At 38.8% G+C, this 17,676-nt stretch overlaps 1 protein-coding gene and 1 long non-coding RNA gene across 2 annotated transcripts; both read left to right on the forward strand.

Annotated features, from left to right (window-relative positions):
• The first annotated feature begins 1,326 nt into the window (after positions 1-1,326).
• On the forward strand, positions 1,327-3,289 carry LOC120105680. Its single transcript, XR_005508019.1, has 3 exons — positions 1,327-1,673; positions 1,768-1,883; positions 3,151-3,289. It is a non-coding gene; the product is annotated as an uncharacterized LOC120105680 (long non-coding RNA).
• A 12,641-nt stretch (positions 3,290-15,930) lies between these two features.
• Positions 15,931-16,796, forward strand: LOC120105681. The gene is made up of 4 exons (XM_039118357.1): positions 15,931-15,936; positions 16,061-16,291; positions 16,449-16,570; positions 16,661-16,796. Exons 1-4 carry the CDS (start codon positions 15,931-15,933, stop codon positions 16,794-16,796), a joined length of 495 nt encoding a protein of 164 aa, XP_038974285.1.
• The last annotated feature ends 880 nt before the right edge of the window (positions 16,797-17,676 follow it).

Consider the following 17,676-nt stretch of genomic DNA (forward strand, 5'->3'; position numbering starts at 1 on the left):
CGTCCTTTGGCTCCCACTCTCCTTCCAAAGGCCTCGCAGCTGCCAAAAGTGGATTCAAGCTTGAGATCACCAGGAAGAGAAACAGCAATTCTCTAGAGCGAAGACCCATGTCTCTAATTAAGAACTACACTGTGTGAGTCCTTTCGTTGCAGAATAATGTTGGATGTTTGATTCTGGAATTTGGGACGAAGATGGAGAAAGGCAGGTCTTGATATATACATATATTATAACTACACAAGTTTCCATCTTCTCGCTTGCTAGCTAGCTTACCGATGGAGAAGGTTAGCCGTCGTATGCATGCATGGGTTCAAAAGTTTGAAGTCCAAGAAGCGCGTTTTCCTAATGAAAAGACTTGGACGGGGCCAACGGCTGAGGCCTGTGGCAGGACCATGTTTGAAACCCAAGGGCTTGACTCGATGAGAGGCCGAGCCGCTCGCGTTCGGATCCAAAAGGGACGGCAGCGAGCCCGTGATCACGAGGACAAATGGAGCGTTTCATCAATGAATTGGGCGCGTTTTGGCGGGGTTATTCGCGGCGACTCCTGTAAAGTTGGAGCAGCTTGTGTTTGAGGGCATGCTCCTTCTCGTGGGTTCACGTCCGTCCATTTTCTTCGAAAGATTGACCGAGCCGCAGGTCGGTCATTTCCCAGCATGGTTAATAACGCCGTGCAAGAAGTTCACTGAACTTGGTAGATCCGGTCGAATATGAGATGAGGATTAATGGCTTTAATTGCATTTGTTTAGGAAACCCATGCATTATGTTTGTATTCTATGGTTGCTCTTGATGGGGAAAAAAAAGGAGCCAAACATATGGTGGATGTCCGTCCAGGCATATCCATATCCAAACACAAAATATATGTTATATTCAAAACCAAATCTAAATAAAATTATTTTCCCATACCCTATATTAAATTTTAGAACCAGTGAGGTTTCTGATAGAAATTAAATAAATTACTTAGGCTTAGGGGTGGTAAAATATGACCCGACCCGCCAACCCGACCCGTGTCCGACCTGCCATAAACAGGTTTGGGTTTGGCCTAATAGGTTCGGGTCGTAAACAAGTTGACCCGTTTAACCTGTTTATTAATTGGGTCGGATACAGATTTTAGATGTCTGGCCCATTTAACCCATATAACCTGTTTAACTGTTGGGCTGATAGAATATAAGGGCCACAACCCACATGGCCTAGGGCCGGCCCAACTCCCCGCCACACCCGCATCGCACTGAGAAGTGAGAAGCCCAACTCCTCTCGGCCCGATTTCAAATTTTCACCGCGAGGTTTTCCTTAGGGTTAGGAACTTAGGGTTTGTTCAAAGCACCGCCCGAGCTCTCTTCCGGTCATCCCTCAATGTCCCTCTCGGCCTCTCCCCTCTCCTCTCCTCCGCCTCCGCCCTCTCCTCCCCCTTGCTGACTACTTCCTCCTCCCCGTCGACGGCGACCGCAGCTACATCATGCCCCCCTAACCCCCGTTTCCTTTTACCCCATGATAGCAAAATAAAAGAAAAGAAGAAGAGGAAGAGGAAGAGGATCTCATCTATTCCCTCTCCCTGGGATTTCTTTGGCTCCCGTCGCCTTCCCTCTCCCTACTCTGTTCGAAGTCCTCCGTGCGTGCGAGCTATTTAGGGTTCGGGTTCGATCTCATCTACGCGAGGTCGGATCCTCTGCTCTACCGAGGTAAGAAGATCCATCTATTTAGGATTCGGATGGTTGATGAAGCTTTGCCTTTTTGTCATCTTAAGCTCATTTATTTGGGATGCTTCTGCTCCAGCATGAAGTTTAGCTCATTTACTTGGTGATCCGGGGGATTGTCAGGAAGGTGGTAGAGGATTCTCATTGGTTTATTGGGGAGAATAGATCTCATCTACCATGAGGGGATCTGCAGTTGTAAGTGCTTTTGTTGCTTTTGCTCTTTTCTTCTTCTTGTACTTCATTTTTGTAATTTTTTTTTTCTGTTTTTGTCTGAAGATATGGAAGGATCTAATGATGTACAGGTCATCTAGGTTTTGCTACCTTGTGTTTTTATTTCTCATTGGGGTTGATTCATATTTTCTTTTGTAATATAGAAGACGAACAGATTTGTGTGTGTGATCCATTATAGATTAAAAGAAGGGTTGGTTCACCCCCCCAAAAAAATAATGGATAGCAAAGGAGATATGTTCTTCTTCTTCTTCTTCATAGCCATCAAAAATAATCTCTTTGATATTGGGAAACGAAGATTTCAAGTTTAAGTATCAGCAAAAGCTTTCTAACAAAAAACTTTCTTCTTGAAAATATCAACCATTTTTCTTGAATCTGTACCATGGTATTCTCTCTGGTGAAATAGGGTGCGGTTTATGTTTTCCGGTTATTTTTTTGAAATTTTCTGTGATCGTTTTTCTTCTATTTGTTCTTTCTTTTGTTTTCTTTTTTGAACACAGAATCTTGTATTAATTTTGAATATTAGTAGCTTTGAATAAATATAGTACTTTATGTTTGACGAGATTTTCACTGCTGTTCTCTAGAGCTGATTGATTTTTGTTTCTGAGATTTTATTTCAGTCAGTGTTGATTACATGAATGCATCCAATGTTTTTTCTGGTGGTGTCTCTGATATTCTTTGTCCTATCTGGTTCTATTGTCACTGTTCTTGGATGGAGCAGATTCACGATTGCTTGATTTTAGATTCACTGCAGTAGCTAAATTCAGTTAGTCGAAATCATATTAGGGTTACATCAACTTTTGTGCCGCTGTACTTTTTTAATTTACATAAATATTTTAGGATTTATAGTCTTACCTTTGTTAAAGAAAAACACTAAGATGTTACCGTCTCTTGATTATATATATGCCTAGTTTCTTTGTGTATTATAGTGCTATTTCAAATGATTGAAGCTCTAATTTTGTGAAAATATTACATTTTTTTGGTGTATTTTTTAATTTATTTATGTGGCATCGTTATTTGGTGTATTATACTGTATAACATTTCTGAATATGCTTGTGTACCTTGTTTTCTTAAAACATTATAAATTCAACCATGATCAAGAAGCTTGAAATAAATCATGATCATGGACTTGGACTATCCACTTTGTTATCTTTAGCTGTTGTAGAGACCGATATCCATCGTGTTTAGTTTGAACTGATGACGTTGAATGATTTGTTTCTTTGCTCCTAGGCAGGGACATCGATTGACCAAGGAATTGCCTACGTGCTGATGCTAGTGGCCTTAGTCCTCACCTATCTCATCCACCCCTTGGATGCTTCATCACCTTACAAGCTCTTCTAAGCCCATTCATGGACTGAATTGATGGATTTGTTAGGGAAGGGAGCGGGCATGTTTGGACTGGTTGACTGGTTGTTCATTTTGTTTGAATCTGTTGTGGTTTGGGATTTGAACCTCTGGTTGTGGCAAGTTGGTTGTTGAAGAATATAGGTTCTTCCAGAAGTTATGGAGCAATATGTTAAAGGACCAATGCAAGCTTTTGATTCTGCTACCGTTAGTGTGCAGTGACCTTAATGTGTTTCTTATGATTGATGCATGGCGTATTTAAAAGAAATCTGTATACTTTAGAATAGAAGCTCCTACTGACTTGGGTTGTAATGATAGTTGTTCAGTTTTCTGCTGTCTATCATATTAATTTCCCCTGCAGTGTTTGCTTTTATAATCTAGTGATTCCAACATATGCATGCATTCGCTTGTCAGTATATTGCTTTTGCCGTGGATGATTGAAGTTGTTAGCTATAGAATTATTCTACTACTGGTTCTTTTCTGCTGGCATAATCTGGCTAGAACCTTTCTTACGGCAGATCCTTGTTGCGCGTCTTTTGCATTTTGTCTTTGATACTTAATAAATTCCTTTTATCTAGGTGTTTGGATGTCTTTATGAAGTATGTATAAACCCAAAAACTGTTGCAAAAATTGTTTTAAAATAGTCATATAACAGTAATTGAATGGGCAGGTTGCCTGATTTTTATTGATTATGTCTATATGAAATGGCAGCATTAATGGATGACTATTCGATTTAGAAAATAGGTTAAACGGGTTAAACAGGTTAAATGGGTTAAAGAGGTCGGGTCGGATTGGGTAAACAGCTTACCTGTTTATTAAACAAGTTAAATGGGTCAGGTCGGATTACTTCACTACAAAAGAAAGAATATACCCGACACTTTATTTGGTCTTTACCGACGCTTTTAAGCGTCGGTAGATTTCCTGCCAACGCCCTCCAAAGTGTGGGTAAGACGTCGGGCAGGTGGGGGTGGGCTCAGTTTACGCAGACGCTTGAAGAAAGCGTCGGCCATGTATGCCGACGCTTTTAAGCGTCGTTCATCTGCGAGGTAACCGACGTTTAAAAGCTCCGGCTAATATGGACCGACGCTTGAAACCGTTGGTTTGTGTCGGACTAGGTCGACGCTTAAAACCGTCGGCTTGTCGGTCTTGCCCGACGCTATAAAGCGTCGTTAAAGGCATGCTAGATTCCGTGCCACTTGCTATTGCCGACGCTTAACAGCGTCGGCAATAGAAATTTTTTTAAAAAAAAAAATTCGTAAAAGCAATTTTTAATGTTGTATACATTAAATTCCAACAAAACAAATATACTAAATCACATAGTTAACAAAATGCATGCCACAAACAAGAACTTTTCATTCAAAATATTCATATTATCATATTTGATTACATTGTAATTAAAAAACACACTGAAAACATACATTTCAAATTCCTAAGTAAACAATCCACATTGTATCAAGGGTCGACGACATCATCATCTTTACGAGTAGATGAAGTATCAGCAGCCTACAAAAAAAAATACTTTAGAAACTAATAATACGAAAGTCATCACGCTCATACAAGAATATATTATAATTACGTAAAATATTCATATAGATTTAGTTATGTACCGGAAGAGCAAATCTCTGCAAAAAAGATGAAATATGGTCAAGCTGATCCTGCAAAGATTGTATCTTCAACTCTTGGCTCTGCTTCAACTCCACCATATCAGTCATATGACTCTGCCTCATCTCCTCTATCCTTGTCTCGTATGACTGCTTTATCTGTGCCATCTCTGTCTTCAAACTACAAACCTCTGCAGTGCTAGTACCTTGTCTGACATCTTGGGTATATCGGCTCACTGCAGACAGCTGAGTGGGGGTAACTCCGACACCGTAACCCCTCACGCGTCCATAATGTTCTGGGCTCATCAATTCGGCATAGACCTGAGCCTCGACGCGACTGGCCGCGTCGGATGATGATGACTCCCCGACGCGCTCTGAAATAAGAGTTGTAGCTCTTTCATATATCTCTCTAAAAAAAACAATCACATTAAAATTTTAAAAGAAGTAAAATTAATAAAAAAATTATGAACAAATAAAAAATAAATATATACAACTATATCTCTCGACTCGTCCCGGACAAAGATGCCATCTCGGTGGGTGTGGGTCATCTTAGAAAACTCTACCTCACCAGGCTCCCTTCCATGCTCTACTATCTACACATACGGAAAGTATATTGGCAAACTATATATCATAATACGTGCTATATATTAGTAGAGTTTCAAATAGTTTCAAAAGAACTTACGAATTCATTTCTACGTCTCGCATAACTCTTCGAGCCTGAAGTGTGAGGAACTGCTTGAGATGCTCGTGCAGCTCTACCAATATTAGAATATGTCTGCCAAAATAAAAGCACACAGTATAATATGATTCAATGTATATATTTGCAATCTATATTAATAATAAATATAATATGAGATATTGAAACAATATACGTGACCTGTCCTCTTTCAAAAAACCAGTAGTGAACAAGCTCCCTCGGCTGCTGAGGGTATATATTAGGAGGAGTCACACGAGCAACCTCCTCCTCTGTCATACCCTTGCGCTTGAAGTCCGTCTTCAATTTTGCTTTATATTTTTTTTATTTGCGGTTGAGGGACTTTAGCACCCAATCATGGCTCTCTGGAGTGAGTACAAACTTACCCTATAATAAGATACAAAATGTTATAATAATATTAAATCTCAAAAGTAAAATTATGGTAGTAAGCAAATTAACATACAGGAGGTGTCAAATTAAAAAGAACAAATTCAATTCATTACCTGTATAAGTCTAAGAAGCTCAACCTTATACGAAGAAAGCATGTCATTCCACTTCATATAGTTGAGCGGACACAGTTGACCCTTGCATGCAACCGATCCTAAAAAGCTTGATAGAAGACTTCCAGCTCTATTGATGGGCTGCCCCAATTCGTTGCATCGGATGATGATCTTCTCATCCTGAGGAAGCTTCCACACATCCTTTGCTTGAGTGGGTCCCCGTCCCATCCTCACCGTCCCTTGTCCATCTATTAAAATTAAATAAAATATGTCTTAAAAAGTTGAAGATCAAATATGAACATAAAATATGAACTTTAAATCGAATTATCCTGGATCCAGAGCTCATCCTCTGGGCAATCAGCAGGAGGCTCGCGCTGAGATCCTGACTCGTGCTGCTGGTGCTTACATGGCTGCTGGGACTACAGAGACTGATCAAAGGTAGATCCCACCTAAGAATGCTGAAACTCCACATCTCTAAATCGTCTTCCTCGGGGCATATTGTTACCTGGTATGCACAAAAAAGAATCAATATTTGGTTAAATGATAAATTTATAAAAAAAAAGTGCTAATAAAAGAGAATATAATAACTCATTCAACGTATACTTGATAAATTTTACTTACCATTATGAAACTACATTCTCATTCAACATCCATCCTAATCAAACTCATTGGTGCATTTACTTCATCAGTTGGCACAACATTATAAGGCATACACTGAGTATAAGTATCATCGTTCTCCACTTCCAACCTTTTTTCCATATCATACAAGTCATTAGGTTTCGTCTTAATAACAAGAGACCAATTTTTATCTTTTGAGTCTTGTAGAAAAAATATTTGTCGAGCTTGAGATGAAAAAATAAATGGATCATCTTTCAATAACACACAAGTATGTATCAACCTTGAAAAATTTACAAGTGTGAATCTATTTATGTCTTGCCTCAAACCTCTAGGTGAGTTTATATCCACCCAATCACATCGAAATAATACTGCCTTAAACTTTCCATAATAATCCAGCTCATAAATATCTGTTAGAGCACCATAATAATTTTTCCCGTCCGCCTCGACCATAACTCCACTATTTTGGATTTTTCTAAATTTCTCATGCTCTTTAGTATGAAATTTAAAACCATTTATAATGAACCTATTATATCTGTTGACAATATTGTTTGGACCTCGAGCAATGACTATTAACTCCTCAGAACAATTCCTCTCCATCATCACTGGTACCTAAAGAGAATTATGGCAGTAATGATTAATTTCTCTCTATAAAAATTAAAAAAAAGCTTAATATATTAGACATATAAACTGTTTAAAAAGCCATTCTGGAAATAACTCAACCAACCATCATTGCTCAATCCTTGGTGTAGGACGAATGTTATGGTTGAGACTTCGCTGAGCTATTAAAAATTCTTTGCACGATCAGAAAATATTTAATTAAGTACCAATATTACATTCTCCTAACATGACAGTAAATTTAGATTTCAATTAACTGTACTAACCTGCGAGACTCAGATATTATATCATTATGAAGTAAGACATAGCGATGTGCCTGTGCCAACAATTTCTGGTCAAGAACAACACTTTCAACGTTTTTCAAAATTCTTCCACCAGATGAGAACTTATAAACATCTGCATTCTCTATGATATCACAATTCCTCTTAGGTCGATTGAAAACTGTTTTAACACCTTCAAGATATCTCGAACAAAATGTCAAACACTCCTCAGTAATATATCCTTCAGCAATCCAGCCCTCGGGATAGGCTCGATTGCGTACATAATCTTTTAAGCGCACAAGAAACCTTCAACAATAAATTTCGAAAATAAATATCAAAATCAAACTGATTATTAAATATGGACATTAGAGTTTAGAAAAATCACCTCTCAATAGGATACATCCATCAGTAGTGAACCGATCCACCAAGTTTAGCTTCCGCCACTAAGTGAATGAGTAGATGAACCATAATAGTAAAAAACCCAGGAGGAAAGATCTTTTTCATATGGCGTAGTGTAAGTGCAACATTAGATTCCAATTGATCAAGCTCCCTAGGATCAAGAACTTTGGAACATAATGCCTTAAAGAATGAAGACAACTGTGAAACAATTGCGAAAACTTGTTTCGGTGTGGACGATCTTAAAGCCAATGGAAAGATATCTTGCATCAAAATGTGACAATCGTGACTTTTAAGATTTGAAAGTTTTTCCTCTTTGAGATTTACGTATCGTGAAATATTCGATGAGTACTCATCAGGAACCTTCATATTTTTCAGAATCAGTAGAAAAAGATCTTTCTCTTGAGTAGACATTGTATAACATGTAGGAGGTGTATAAAATTTATCATTGGCAAGCTTTGTCGGATGAAGCTTTTGTCTTATGCCCATATCTTTTAAATCAAGACGCGTTTTCAAGTTATCTTTGGTCTTTCCATCAAGATTTAACAATGTTCCAATCAGGTTATCACAAACGTTCTTTTCTATATGCATCACATCAAGATTATGCCGAAGAAGATTATACTTCCAATAAGGTAAATCAAAGAAAATGCTCTTTTTTTTCCATAGTTGTTTCTGTGTAGATGCTGCCATTGAGTCATCATCATTTTTCTAATCATATACGTTGTCTTCGTTCTCAAAAAAGTTGTCAGCATCCTTAGCATCCTCTGCTATTAATCCTTCATTCAATGTGCTGCCAACATGCTCCCTTCCCCTCTTCTTTGAATATATGGAGATCTTACCCGGAATATAATTGGTGCCATGCATTTGTTTAAAGACTTCAGTTCCAATTGGTGGAATATGGGCAGATCGCAACTCTATGGTACCATCAAAAAGTCTTTCTGAAATCGAAATGGATGGTTTGCTTCTAACCACCGACGATGGCCCATATAACAGAACTTTCCTCCATGTTTTAACCAATACGAATGGGTTGAATCTCCACAAGAAGGACATGCAATACGCCTCTTAGTGCTCCAACCAGATAAATTAGCATATGTAGGAAAATCATTGATAGTCCAAATAAGAGTTGCATGCAATTTAAAATTTTGGCCAGCGAAAGTATCAAATGCATCAATACCCTCCCATATTTGTTTCAATTTCTCTATTAGAGGCTGTAGAAAAACATCAATATCATTACCTGGGCCCTTGTCACCTGAAATAATCATTGACAGAATTACTGAAGACTGTTTCATACACATCCATGGTGGCAAATTATATGGAATTAAAACAATCGGCCAAGTGTTGTATGTTGAGCTCATCGTTCAGAATGGATTAAACCCATCGGTAGATAAACCTAGCCTAACACTGCGAACATCAGAAGCAAATTCGGGATGCCTATCATCAAATGCTTTTCATGCGGGACTATCCGCTGGGTGTCGTAACATTCCATCCTTTGTACGACCTTCGTCATGCCATCTCATCGAGGAAGCCGTCTTTGGTGATGCAAACATCCTTTTCAATTTTGGTATAAGAGAAAAATACCTCAAAATTTTAGCCGATTTTTTCTTAGTCGGTGCAGCATCCACTTCAGTCAACGAATGATTCTCGTCTTCTTTATATTTTTTCCATCGTGAAGTTCTATATATTCGGCACGACTCTTGGTTGATATTTTCACCGCGATATAAAATGCAGTCATTCAGACAACTGTGTATCTTCTCGTATCCAAGGTCCAACTCTTTTATTAGTTTTTTGGCTTCATATGAAGATGATGGCAAAGTAACACCTTTCGGAAATGCATCCTTTAATAATTGAAGAAGCATGGTAAAAGACTTGCTGGACCACCAATTCAAATATTTCAAATGTAATAATTATAGAAGAAAAGAAATCTTCGTAAAATTCTTACAATCCGGATACAGTTCTTGATTACACACTACAGGAAACTGGACCTTTTCCGACGCTTTTTTACCGACGCTAGGATGAAGCGTCGGTAAAAATTCCACAGCTCATACATTTGCCGACGCTTTTATTTAGCGTCGGCAATTCTTAGGAATAGACGACGCTTATTAGCGTCGTCGTATTTTCCGGCCTAATACGACGCTTATAAGCGTCGCCGACGCCCCCTTAAACCCAGCGGCCGAACCCGAGCCCCCATACTTGCCCTAGCTTCTCCCGAGCCCCCCATTCTCCTCTCCGGCGCTGCCCTATAGCCTTCGTCTTCCTCGTCTCCGGCGCTGCCTTAGCCCCCATCTTCCTCCTCTCCGACGCTGCCTTAGCCCCCATCTTCCTCCTCTCCGGCGCGGACCGTCCGACTTCTACCTCCCTCCTCTCCGGTGTCGACTGACCGACCCCAAGGTAGTTTTCTCCTCCTCCCTCCTCTCATTTCGTCTCGCTTGTTCTCCTCCTTCTCCTCCTCCTGTTGTTCGGGTGTTCGTGGGTTTTTCTCCTTCTTTAATTTGTTCGAGGTAGTCCCGATCGATCCAGGCCCGCCTCCGCCCCGCCTCCGCCCGAGGTATTTTCTAAAACTAGTCTGTCATGTTTCTATTGCAATTTAATATTGTGATTCTGCTCTTCAGTGTGTGTATACCTCAGTCTGATTGAACCAAGTGAGCTTGTTACTGCTATAAAATTTTAGAAATTCATCAAGGCAGGATGTTTAGAAGGCTTCAAGACCTGCTTCATCTTCCCTTGAAGCAAATGAGTTCATCATGGATACTGCTCCATTTTTGTTGGTAATATTTCTGTGCAAAAGACTAGCTCCATAAGCAAGAATGCTATATACTGCTTTACTACCCAAATTCGTGATCACACTAATTGGAGCCTTAACCTTACCAGATTAATTCACTGAAAATCTACCAACAGAATCTCCCAAATATGAGGGACTCCCATCCATATAATCTCTAAAAGAAATAATACCAGCGAATTAGGCCAAGCTTTATTAATCCTGGACAGCTACACATACAAATGAAGTCAGTAATGTGACACCAAATTGCCTCTACAAGTAACTGACAGACCCAACGTGTAAATAGAACCACAAATGGTAAATTTTCTTTCCTTTGAAGTTTGAACTGTAATGCTATCATGGGAAGATGAAGCCGGCATCTGCCCTGGTGTCTGGAGAACATCCCTTGAGTTAACATTTCTAAACCAAGTGAGCTTGTTTCTGGTGGTAGTTTTCCTGTTAAGGATGCTTTTTCAAATCATAGAGTGGAAAAGTTTGACTTGTCTAACTTAGAATGGATTGAGAAGATCCCAGAGTGCCCTGTATTCTCCTCCTCCTCCCTCCTCTCCGGCGCTGTCCGAGCAGACCTCAAGACTCGATCGAGCGGTATCCCTCCTGTCCGGAGACCTGCGTCGACCGACCGGCCTGAAGCAACGAGGTAATGCATTATGCTCTTATATTGTTCTTTCTACGTGTGTTTCTGTTGGATTTAAATTTTGTTATTTGAGAAAGGATTGGACATCCATATTAGAATGGTTTTAAGCATATCTGTTCTCAGTGCAATTTGACTATACCTATCTTGCAATATATATGTTAGTTGATAATAGAATGGTTTCAAGCATATCTGTTCTCAGTGCATGTCTTGGTCCTCATAATCTCTACAGAAAAATAATAATATATGGGAAAAGGAAACATATGTTAGCTAAGTGCTTGCAGAGCTCTTTGTTGAATTCAGAGGATCTTCTTGTGCAGCTATGAAGTGACAATTTTAGTACTCTTAATGTTGTAATTTGTACTAGATTCTGCTCCAGTGGGGTCATATATATTTTTTTTTGTTGTATTTTTTTATTCCACCTTTTGCAGTATATGTGGCAACTGGCCCTGATTTTCTTTTCCAGATAAATGTTAAAATAATTGCCCATGTTAAAATAATTCCATCATTAAGGAAATCTGCAAGGATCTGGAAGTGCTAATGCAATTCTCCACTAATTAGGAGATAGGTCATGTCTAAATCTATGGAAACATCTACAGTTAACTATACCAGGGTCTAGGGAAGGCCACAATTAACACAAAATGATGTATGCATTATACATATAAGTGATCTGTTAGAATTTAAATCCACATGGACCATATCTAGATGTCATCTATGTGTTATAGCTATGTCCCTAGATTTTCTTATGCATGGTATGCTTTCAAGATATTGATGTCTATTGTGATAGAAGCAGCAACAATATGTAAGAAGCTTTTGGATTCTTATGCATTTTGTTGGGACAAGTCTGAGATGTGTTCTCTCTTTATTTTCCTTTACAACTATTATTTACTATGTTATTCAGTATTTTCTGTTTTAGCCTCTTATGTCTTCCTATTATCTGTCTCTCTGTCTCTGTCTCTCTCTCTCTCTCTCTCTCTCTCTTCTGTGTGTGGGTGAGGGGTTGTTCTGATCTGTTGTATAGGAGCAAGTACTTCTACCCCCATCATCTTTATCCTTGTTGAAGCTTTAATTGGCATATTCATCTAGATATTTGAATTCTGTATCAGTTTCTTCTCAACCATTGCATTATCTATGGGGTGAATATCTATCTGTCTATTGTTTGACTAACTAGGCCATTGTCATTTGGTGTCCCATTAATGAAATGTCGTTCTTCATTGTTGTCATTGGGTGACCACTTAATGGATCACTTTTAGCCCTGTGGAAAATGCATCTCATCATCAAGTTCATCAGATCCCCTATAGAAGATGTGATTTTTGCAGTTATATTCAATGATAGGGAAAAGTTATCCGAGAGATATTGGTTGTTTTAAGGCAAATGCTTGTATTATATTTTTTAAAGATGGTTGTCTTTTTTACTTTGGGGTCAGGGGCTTGTAGATAATAACCTCGGTGGTCTAGGGGTTGATAGTTGTCTAGGGGTGGTCTAGGAGTTAACTCCAGGTTCTTTCTTTTTGTGGCCCTGGTTTCTCAAACAAATGCTTGGAATGGTACTGTTTTGATGGTTTGTTTTGCTCAAATATAATGTATGGGTTAGAAACAGCATATGCTTACGTGCCAAATAGAAAAAATAACTTTTGTAGCACCTTTTTAAATAGTACTATCAAGTATGCTGATGTAAATGTATAGTTCAGTGATATGTAAGGTGTTGATCAAATTTAAGCCATCCGGGTGTTGATTGCTAATTCAAAATATAGAAGCTACTCGCTTGGTTATATTTCTATTATAGTTTCAATGGACTGAACAATGGTGAATTTCAGATGGGGTATTTAGAATGGTACTCTCATGACCGATGATCCACTCCTTTACTCATAATAGAAGGTTGTCAACGATTTCTGAAGCACCAGTCATGCAATTCACTGCCTATCAACAGGTGAAAAACATGGTTAGAGCAACCTATTATTGCAGGTCAGTGGAGTAGATTGTCGTATAGTGGCAGTGGTAATATAGCTATATTTTCTGATAATTATGATTTATAATTCATGAATACATGACACCTGCCATCAGTTTACTTCTTTTCTGAGTTCCTTTTTTTCCTTTGATATAATTTATCTAGATAATATGTTTACGACCATGAAAGCAATGGAACTTTATTGAGTATAAATTTATCATTTAACCAAATATTGATTCTTTTTTGTGCATACCAGGTAACAATATGCCCCGAGGGAGACGATTTAGAGATGTGGAGTTCCAGCATTCTCAGGTGGGATCTACTTCTGAGCAGTCCCAGCAGTCCCAGCAGCCATGTGAGCATCAGCAGCACGAGTCAGGATCTCAGCGCGAGCCTCCTACTGATTGCCCGGAGGATGAGCTCCGGATCCAGGGTAATTCGATTTAAAGTTCATATTTTATGTTCATATTTGTCTTCAACTTTTTAAGACATATTTTATTTAATTTTAATAGATGGACAAGGGACGGTGAGGACGAGACGGGGACCCACTCAAGCAAAGGATGTGTGGAAGCTTCCTCCGGGTGAGAAGATCATCATCCGATGCAACAAATTGGGGCAGCCCATCAATAGAGCTGGAAGTCTACTATCAAGCTTTTTAGGATCGGTTGCATGCAAGGGTCAGCTGTGTCCACTCAACTATACGAAGTGGAATGACATGCTTCCTTCGTATAAGGTTGAGCTTCTTAGACTTATACAGGTAATGAATTGAATTTATTCTTTTTAATTCGACACCTCCTGTATATTAATTTGCTTAGTATCATAATTTTATTTTAGATGTTTAATATTATTATAACATTCTGAATCTTGTTGTAGGGTAAGTTTGTACTCCCTCCAGAGAGCCATGATTGGGTGCTAAAGTCCCTCAATTGCAAATGGAAAGAATATAAAGCAAAATTGAAGACGGACTTCAAGCGCGAAGGTATGACAGAGGAGGAGGTTGCTCGTGTGACTCCTCCTGATGTATACCCTCAGCAGTGGAGGGAGCTTGTTCATTACTGGTTTTCTGAAAGAGGACAGGTCACGTATTATGTTTCAATATCTTCTATTATCTTTATTATTAATATAGATTGCAAATATATACATTGAATCATATTATACTGTGTGCTTTTATTTTGGCAGACATATTCTAATATTGGTAGAGCTGCACGAGCATCTCAAGCAGTTCCTCATACTTCAGGCTCGAAGAGTTATGCGAGACGTAGAAATAAATTCGTAAGTTCTTTTGAAACTATTTGAAACTCTACTAACATATAGCACGTATCATGATATATAGTTTGCCCATATACTTTCCGTATGTGTAGATAGTAGAGCATGGAAGGGAGCCTGGTGAGGTAGAGTTTTATAAGATGACCCACACTCACCGAGATGGCAGCTTTGTCCAGGACGAGTCGAGAGATAAAGTTGTATGTATTATGTATTCATTTTTTATTTTATCATAATTTTTTAATTAATTTTACTTCTTTTAAATTATTAATGTGACTGTTTATTTTTTTGAGAGAGATATAGGAAAGAGCTACAAATCTCATTTCAGAGCGCGTCGGGGAGTCATCATCATCCGACGCGGCCAGCCGCGTCGAGGCTCAGGTCTATGCAGAATTGATGGGCCCAGAACGTTATGGTCGCGTGAGGGGTTACGGTATCGGAGTTACCCCCACTCAGCTGTCTGCAGTGAGCCGATATACCCAAGATGCCAGACAAGGTACTAGCACTGCAGAGGTTTGTAGTTTGAAGACAGAGATGGCACAGATAAAGCAGTCATATGAGACAAGGATAGAGGAGATGAGGCAGAGTCATATGACTGATATGGCGGAGTTGAAGCAAAGCCAAGAGTTGAAGATACAATCTTTGCAGGACCAGCTTGACCATATTTCATCCTTTTTGCAGAGATTTGCTCCTCCAGTACATAACTAAATCTATTTGAATATTTTATGTAATTATAATGTATTCTTGTATGAGCGTGATGACTTTCGTATTTTTAGTTTCTAAAATATTTTTTTTTCTTGCAGGTTGATGATACTTTATCTACTCGTAGAGATGATGATGCCGACCCTTGATACATATTGTAGATTGTGTACTTAGGAATTTGACTTGTATGTTTTTAGAATGTTTTTGAAGTACAATGTAATCAAATATGATAATATGAATGTAATCAAAATTCTTGTTTGTGACTCGTATTTTGTTATATATGTGATTCAGTCTATTTGTTTCTATTGTTTTGTAAGAATTTAATGTACACAGAGTATTTAAAAATTATTGTCTTCACCTCCGATGTGCTATGAACTGATGTTTATGTACAATCCTTGATGCAATTTTGTGCTTCTACTGTTCTACTTCATGGCAGAAGTTTGAATGCTTGCTTGTTTGAGATTAACCATAACAGACTACCATTGGACCACGTAGACTTGCTTAATTTAGATATATGATTGTTTCCCTTCTTCGAATTATTATTAACTATAATTGTGTTTCATATTTTTTATGCATGTTAGGATAGTTGATCATTCTCGTTCTTCATCACCAGGAAAATGTGCAAATCGTGCTTTCGACATCTGGCTTGCCACTGCTAACAAGACAGATGAAGGTACTTAGCTTCTAAGGATACAACTTACTGGAAGCATTCTGATACTACAAACTATTAGGGTTAAACAGGCGTTCAAACTGAATAAACAAATATTTCTGATTCAACTTAATTTTGGTGTTTGTAGAGACTGGAACTGAGTGCTGTCTGGGCACTTCTTGCAGCATTTAAAGATCCACTTTCAATTCCTCATAATGGAGCTTTTACAGACTTTGAAGGAGCTTTTGTAAAGGGTGTTGATTCTCTTTCATGGATGGCCAACAACACCAGCAAACTTTTTCCTTTACACAGTGACATGCCTCAGTGTTGGACTTTTTTCAGCACGGCTGCTTATGGAAAAAGGAATAAAGTGCCACAGGTTGACAATTTACTAATCTTTTCTTTTATTTTACAACAATTAATGGCAAGGAAAAATCCATAATCCTGCATTGTTAGTGTTTTGCGAATTTTTGAGAAATTGTAATCCCATGGTAATGTTATAGGTGTTTTCTAATGGAAATTTTCATGTTCATCAGGAGAATATCCCTAAAGTCACAGCAGAAAAAGTAAAGGAGGACTTGCTTAACGATGTAGAATTTGCTCTTGGACTGTCTAAGGGATCACTTCAGTGTCCATTTTATACACGAGTCCAATTATGGTCTGCTTCATTCTTTTCTCACAGTTGTTCATGGAAACTTTATATAAGATTGCTAAGGATTTATTGATATTATATGCTTGGTTCTCTTAGGGGTGCTGCTCTTCCAACCAACACTCCAGGGATTCCTTGTATCTTCGATCCACATGTTGCTGGTCATGATATTGGTCAGTTTCCTGGTTTGAATTCTGAAAAGCAAGTGCTTGAACCTCAGACATGGACGGTCTGATCAAAGAGATACGTTAAGGTCTTCCTCGTCAGTGAAGTCCATAGCCTCTCAGACCATCCAAATTCCATTTTGATCTATGGATGTAACGAAAGGTCAAAAAGCAGATCAAACTATGTCGCCCTGGTGATTTTCACATTAAGAAGTGACAGTAAAATACATTTTCTGTGATATATTGGCTGGCACCTTGAAGTGGCTATCTATGACATTTCAGTAAATCTCTTAAATGTGAGAGAGCGATTGGAATTTAAAGTCTCTCTCTCTCACACACAGATTAACAGATACTCATGACATCCATAAGCTTTGATGGAGAAATGGATAATGATCTTAATAGATGATTTAAAGCGCAGGACGAATGGTTTGACAAATGATAATATGATATTTAACGACGCTTTTAAGCGTCGGCCTAAAACCATAGTAAGCAACCCTTATCGCCGACGCTTATAAGCGTCGGGGTCTGATAAAAGGAACGACGCTTAAAAGCGTCGGGAAAAGCAACAAGAGCGTAAATTGGCACGCCTTTAACGACGCTTTTAAGCGTCGGCCTAAAACCACAGTAACCAACCCTTCTCGCCGACGCTTATAAGCGTCGGGGTATGATAAACGGAACGACGCTTAAAAGCGTCGACATAGACCAACGACGCTTTTTTGACGCGTCGGGTTAAACCCGACCCACGCCCACCTGCCCGACGTCTGACCCACGCTTTGGGAAGCGTGGGCTGGGAATTCGCCGACGCTTATAAGCGTCGGTAGAGACAAAAAAAAACGTCGGGATTTATTCCTTCTTTTGTAGTGACAATCTTTTACCAAGTTATCATAACGAGCTATGTCAACAGAATGTATAGATTCCTCAACATGCATGGACTGATCAATAACTGTACGC

Source organism: Phoenix dactylifera, unplaced genomic scaffold (assembly GCF_009389715.1).
Source record: "Phoenix dactylifera cultivar Barhee BC4 unplaced genomic scaffold, palm_55x_up_171113_PBpolish2nd_filt_p 000342F, whole genome shotgun sequence".
In the NCBI taxonomy this organism is placed as follows: domain Eukaryota; kingdom Viridiplantae; phylum Streptophyta; class Magnoliopsida; order Arecales; family Arecaceae; genus Phoenix; species Phoenix dactylifera.

Excerpts from the sequence above, each read along its gene's own strand:
- LOC120105681 (XM_039118357.1), top strand. Across the intron at positions 16,292-16,448 it reads AAAGGAATAAAGTGCCACAG|GAGAATATCCCTAAAGTCAC; the intron begins GTTGACAATTTA and ends CATGTTCATCAG. Across the intron at positions 16,571-16,660 it reads TATACACGAGTCCAATTATG|GGGTGCTGCTCTTCCAACCA; the intron begins GTCTGCTTCATT and ends TGGTTCTCTTAG.